Consider the following 6413-nt stretch of genomic DNA (forward strand, 5'->3'; position numbering starts at 1 on the left):
CCACTGCTCCAAGTAGCTGGGATTATAGGCACGTGCTCCAGTGCTTGGCTCTCTACTGGAATCTCTTTAATGTCTTATTTGACTGGTCAAACGTTCCCTTTCTTTCTGCCTTGGTCTCAGCATTTTGTTGCCTCCTGGAATGTGCACGGTGCACGCACTGTTTCACATGGCCTCTGCCCGCGTGGCTGAGCGGAGCAGATGGTCCCGGCCCTGCCCAGCAGCGGCTGCGAGGCCCCCTGCCTTGCCTGCCTTGCACAGGCCCGAGTCCTCGCCGGTGCCCCTCAAAAGAGGGCCCGCTTTCGGTTGAGTGTTATTTGGATGGTCTGTGCCCGCCCACACGTTGTGGTTGAACCAACAATGATTCTTTGGCTCAGGAATGGGGCCGGGCAGAGCCAGCTGCTGCTGCTTCCCTGCGGGGGGGGGGGAGGAGGAGGGCATTGCTTGTGGTCAGCCATGGCACCCCACCTGGAGCCAGCCTGTTTCCTGGTCCCCCCCCCCGCCCTGACCCCAGGACGTCTCTGTCTTCAGCAATGTCAGCCTGGCCTTGCAGAGGACAAGCCCAGAAGCCACCAGGCCTCTTGAGTCACCAGGCCTGGTCTCCGCGGGCGCCTCCTGCACACCGTGGGCTGCATGGTCCGTCCAGACCCCACAGATGGGGTCAGACTCCACCAGCAGCTGGGAGCGTGGCGCTCGGGCACAGACAGACAGGGAACGTGTGTGTGGAGGGGGGCTGCATTGGCAGAGTGCCTCATAGAGCCATGAGTGGCCTTACACACCTGTGGGTGGATGTGGGGATCCCAGGGCGGCTGGGAGATTCTGAGCTGCCTCACTGTGGGGAGTAGCAAAGGCCCTGCCCGGCCCTCCCCCATCTCCAGCCCTCCCGCCCCATTCCTGTTCTCAAGGGCAAACGAAGGCCGGGCACCAGTGGCTCACCTCTGTAGTCCCAGCTATCCAGGAGGCTGAGATATGAGGATCATGGTTCAAAGCCAGTCTGGGCAGAAAAGTCTGTGAGGTTCTTATCTCTAATTACCAAAAAGCTGGAAGTGGAGGAGTGGCTCAATTGGTAGAGCACCAGCCGTGAGTGAAAAGCTCTGGCCCTGAGTTCCAGACCCAGTACTGGCACCCTCTCCCCACCCCCCACAAAAAAAAACAACCCTTGAGGACACTGGTTCATGGTGTAAGTTTGTTTATTCCTGGGTTTGCCTGGGGGCTGTGGAGGGTAGCTCGGGGAGGACCCCTGCCCACCTGGAGTCCCCGGCTTGCTTCCCGCCCCTGGCTGAGCGGGAAGTTCGTCATAGTCTCATTGGTCAAAGGCCTGGAGACGCTGACAGCCCCACCTGAGCAGAGACGCCGGAAGAGCCATCTTCCTGCGTGGTACCTGGCTGGGTTTTGCCTAACTGGCTCCTGGTCTGGCGATAGAATCCCGGGTAAACAACCCCGGCCTTCTGAGCCGCTGCCACTGCTGGGAAGAGTTCCCCAACCTTCAGAGAAGTCGGTGACATGAAGCTGGTCAGGCTGTACACCCAGAGCCTGGCATGTAGTAACTGCTCAGTACGTACTTGCCACAGCTGGTGACTGTGTGTAAAGAGCAGAAACTCTCTTTGGGTTTTGCCATGGTGCTTTCCATGCATGCATCCATCCATCTATCCATCCATTTATCTGTCCATCCACTCAATCTGCCACCCACCTCACTATTCATCTACCTACCTATCTACCTACCTACCCGTCCATCCATCCATTTATCCACTTACCCCCTCACCCAGCTACTCAGCTACCCTCTCACTCCCCTATCCACCCATCCAACATCCATCTGTCTGTCCATACATCCACCCATCCATATATCCATTCAAGCATCCACCTTTCCCTGCAGCCATTTATCCATTTGTTTGCCCATTCTGTCTGTCCAGCTATCCACTCCCCACCCACTCACCTGCCTACCCATCCACAGGGCAAATTGTGACTTTGCTAATTCACTACTACAAAAAGCGAGGGAAGGAACTAAAGGGTGCCCTCTTTCCTTCTCTCAATGACCAGCACCTGAATATACACACAAAAGGAAAGGAAAAGGAGAGAAAGGGAGGGAGGGAGGAAGGAAAGAAGGGAGGGAATAAGACAAAGCTTCTGGCCAGGTGCTGCTCAGCCCAGCAGCACCCTTGGCTAAGTGACCTTGGACGAGTGATGTTGTGCCATGTACTAAGTTGCTCCTCACACATCAACGTTGGGAGGATTAAGTGTGTGTAAAGCCCTGCCCCCCACCTGGGGCTTCCAGCAGCCTGCAGGTTGGCACCACCTGCCAAGAAGCCCCGAGGCTAGGGCCAGATGGCCTGGTGGCAGCCCTGTCCCCCATGTGTCCCTGTCCCTCTCCCGCTGTGGGGCTGCCAGGGCCCCTCCTCCCCCTCCAGTAAGGGGCTGGCGGTTGGTGTGGAGGTGCCGTGGCCGGCTAACCTAGAGCCATCTCTGTTTCTCTCCAGGGAGTCGGACCTCTTCCTGCTGGACAGCCGCACCCTGTGGGCCTCTGAGGAGGGCTGGCTGGTGTTCGACATCACCGCCACCAGCAACCACTGGGTGGTCAACCCTCGACACAACCTGGGCCTGCAGCTCTCAGTGGAGACTCTGCATGGTGAGTCCGTGGACTCCGCCACCGCCGGTCCCAGGACAGCCAGTGTCCCTGCACCGGGGGAGGGGCTCTGTGCGCATGCTCGCCTCCACACCAGCCAGCTCTTCCGCCCTCCCTGCCGGGACGTAATGCCCAGCCCCTGTCCCCTGCACGTGGACCCCAGCCGGGCCGGGTAAGGCCCTGCCTCTCCGCGTGGCCCTGCCCCAGCCAGGGTGGCAGCCTGCGTGTGGCTCTCTGCCTGTGAGCGGTGCACAGTCTCGGCCGCAGCAGACCTGCTACACATGGACCGGCGCTCAGAGGTGACACCGCACATGGCAGCGTGCGCTCTTGACACCTATCTAGGCCAAGTTGACTCTGTGGCACAGGCAGTGCTAGGCTCTTACCCGCCAGAGGCCAGTGCCACCAAGATTGTGTGGACACAACTGTCCATACTGCCAGTCAAATACCTAAGGCATTGGTTTCTCCCACATTAGGCCCGAGGGCCAAGTATCCATCAGTAGCCAGCCCCAGCCCTGCCAGCCTCTTCCACTCCCTACCCAGTCTGCCGAGGGTGGACAGGAAGTGAGTGAGAGCTGGAGGGGTGGGGATCTACTCATTTCTTCTGGCCCCACAGTGAGTTTCTGATTCAATGGGGACTGTTACTCTGTGTGTAGTGCTTTACTTCCACTGGTTTTAATGTATTTCCCCCCCCCACTTACTCTGGACTGGGAAGCTCTTACTTGCCTATGGCTACATAGGCAAACGTTATGGGAATGTGCACCAGTAATTGGTTTCCCTCTGACTTCCTTCCCCCTTGCTGCGGAGTTCCGTTTCCCATGGCAGCGCCTGTCTCGGGGCTCACTTTTTTTTTGTCGGCTGTGGGGCCTGAACTCTGGGCCCGGGCGCTGCCCCTCAGCTCTTCGGCTCAAGGCGAGCGCTCTACCGCTTGAGCCACGGCGCCACTTCCATCGGGGCTCACTTTTGGGGATGTGCTCTGGCATTGGAGTGGTTGCATATAGACTTGACTTTGCATCTTTTCTTCTCCCACAAGCGACAGCCTAGTGTACCCTGTTGGGTTTTCGTCCGTCTTTGGACGGACGGGGTCCGAGGAGAGGTAAGTGCGGCCGCTCGCCCGTTCCCCAGCCTCCCTTAGCCCAGGAGACAATCAGACGCAGCGGGGAGTCAAGTCAAGCAGAAGCTCGGTTTATTAACAGGGAGCATCCCCTTTTTAAAGCAAAAGACTGCGTGGGAGGAGAGGAAATTGGATCAACCAATCACTGAAAGGCCATACCTTATCATGTACCCAAGCTTCCATGGGATGTTTACACACTGAACCTAAACAAATCTAGCTCTGCCCACTCAACTTCCTCTCAGGGCCATCTTTGCTACCTGTGTTCCCCACAGATTTTCCCCACAGTACCCAGTGCGCCCCATCTGACAACTTCTCTTAGAGGTTGGCCCTGTCCACCGGGAAGGAGCGTCCTTTTTAAGACTTTTGTGCTTTGTGCCTATAGAGAGTGTGGTTGTAGGTCTGTAAGGTCGGCCTGCCTCCCGCTCTGCGACTTCAGATGGCTTTCCTGACCTGGCAGAGCTGCGGCTTTATCATCCCCACATGGGGATGGGCTGGGGTTATAGGGTTGTTAGGAGATTTCGTGGGTTGACAGAGGAAGAACTTTGAGTTCGGTGACTTATACCTGTAATCCCAACTCCTCCTGAAGCAGAGCTTGGGAGGAGTTCGATCTGAGGCCAGCCTCAGGCAAATGGGTCATGAGACCCCCATCTCAGTCAATAAACTTGGCGTGGTGGTGTGCACCTGTCATGCTAGCTATTCAGGAAGCACAAACAGGAGGATCACTGTCCAGGCTGACCGGGACAAAAACACAAGACCCTGACTGAGAAATAACGAAAGCAAAAAGGCCTAGGGGCGTGGATGGGTGGTGGGGCACCTGCCTGGCAAGTACAAGGCCTGGAATTCAAACCTTAGTATTGCAAAAGAAACCCAAATACCAAAGTGGGCCTTAGCTTTGCATGGCGGCCGTGTTGCCCGCGGGCAGGTGTGGCTGTTGCTCGTTGAAAGCGTCCCCAGTGCAGTATCATGGGCAGTTTGTGTGGAGACTGCGAAGCAAGTTTGGAGTACAGGGGGAGCCTGCCTTCCCCGGCAGCCCCGGGGGCTGGCCAGGCTGCTGCCACCGCTGCCCAGGCTCCAGCCAGGAGGGCTTGGACCCCCAGCTCAGCGCTGTCAGTGGCTCTGGGTGGGCAGGAGGTGGGGAGGGAGGGGGAGGATGCTGTTTCCCACTGTGGGCACTGCACACGCTGCCTGGGAAACTGCGCGTGGTGGCTGGCTGTGGACCGAGTTTTGGAAGGTGACACCTCCTACAGGGGCCTCTCCTCCAGCCGTCAGCACCCCTGCCCATCCTGGCTGGTCCATCAGAAACCACCTGCTGTGCTGTGTGCCCGGTCCTGAGCGACTAGCAGAGCTGCTGGTGCCAGCCTCAACTCGGGAACCCATTGACTCGGATCTGTGGCCCTGCCCAGGGCGGTGGCAGAGCCCCGGGGTGTGTCGGGAGGGGGGAGGTGGCCTCCGTCGGGTCCTGGCTGTGCAGTATCTGTGGCCACAGTTGGGGGACACAGAGGGGCTCCCGGGCGTCTGCCCGCATTCCCAGCCGCCGCCTCCTGGGCCTCTGCGTCCTCCCCAGGCCTGGGCCTGTGGGTGGTGGAAGTGGCTGCCCTGGTGCTGCAGGGCTTTGTTCCGAAGCCTGTGCCAGGCCCTGCCTGCCCGCGACCAACGTGGAGGCCTGTGTGCTGCTCACTTCCTCCCGCCTGCCCTGGGGGAGGCTGGGTCAGAGGTGCCCTTCCGGGACCACCCAGGAGGCGCGCAGAGCCTGTTCCCTGCTCCCCAGCTGCAGCCCTTCTGTTGGCTCTGCTGCAGCTGCGGGGGGTCTGCTACCCCCCCCCCGCCCCGTGCCCACCTTGGGGGAGGAAGCTGCCGCACCTGTGGCTTCTGGGAGGTAACCTGGCAGCAGGAAGAGGGGTGGACGGTGCAGGGGAGAGGGCTACGGTCCTGTCCCCCTCCCCCCAAGCTGGTTGCTGGAGATGAATGGAGCACTGTCTGGGGCTGGGCGGAAGCAGAGAGGGACCCCTGAGCCGACAGACTCCTTGGCTCTGCACCCTCTGCTGAGCAGTGCTGGTGGGCTCTGGGAGGCCTTGCTGTAGTCCCAGCCCCAGTCTCAGCCTCCCAGGTAGCCACAATGGTGGGTGTGGATTTGGTATTGATAATCTTGATAACTCTTCTGAGGCTTGACTTGATCGCCTCTGCCCCTCTTCCCAAGAAGCTGGGATTACAGGCGTGAACTACCATGCTCGACTTACATGTTAAGGACCTTTCACGGTCCCCTCAGTGTACTGTTGGCCCTGAGCGCTGTCTGCCAGGATGAGAGCCATGCTGACCCCCTCCCCACCCCACCCCACCCCTGCAGGAACTTTGCTCACATGGGCAGCACATGCTGGTCACTCAGCAGACAGCCTGTGGGTGAGGAAGGTTTGAGGAGACAGACAGGGAGGCAGGGGCCACACCCGGAAGGAGAGGCTGAGGCTGTGTGGACCAGTGCTGCACCCCGGGCTGCTCCTCACCCCACAGCACTGCAGCCGGGGCGATGTTTGGGCTTGGCTGGCTCGAAGGCAGCACAGGCTCAGGAGGGTGGTGCCCGCCAGCCTCCAACCCGAGGACCCTGCCTTTGTCTGCCCCTGCGCTCTGTGCACGGCCGGTGCCTCCCGCACCTGCCGGCTTTGGCTGCTCATCTCCAGGCCCGCCCCCCCC

General features: G+C 59.7%; 1 protein-coding gene across 1 annotated transcript in view; it reads left to right on the forward strand.

The window, feature by feature from the left end:
* Bmp7 (bone morphogenetic protein 7) overlaps nucleotides 1-6413 on the forward strand; it is a 33868-nt gene that overhangs the window by 16877 nt on the left and 10578 nt on the right. Inside the window, exon 6 of the mRNA XM_013024294.1 lies at nucleotides 2472-2620. Coding sequence (XP_012879748.1) covers nucleotides 2472-2620 — 149 coding nt within the window. The remainder of the gene's footprint in view (nucleotides 1-2471; nucleotides 2621-6413) is intronic.

This window comes from Dipodomys ordii, unplaced genomic scaffold, assembly GCF_000151885.1.
Source record: "Dipodomys ordii isolate 6190 unplaced genomic scaffold, Dord_2.0 Scaffold75, whole genome shotgun sequence".
NCBI classification, from domain to species: Eukaryota; Metazoa; Chordata; class Mammalia; order Rodentia; family Heteromyidae; genus Dipodomys; species Dipodomys ordii.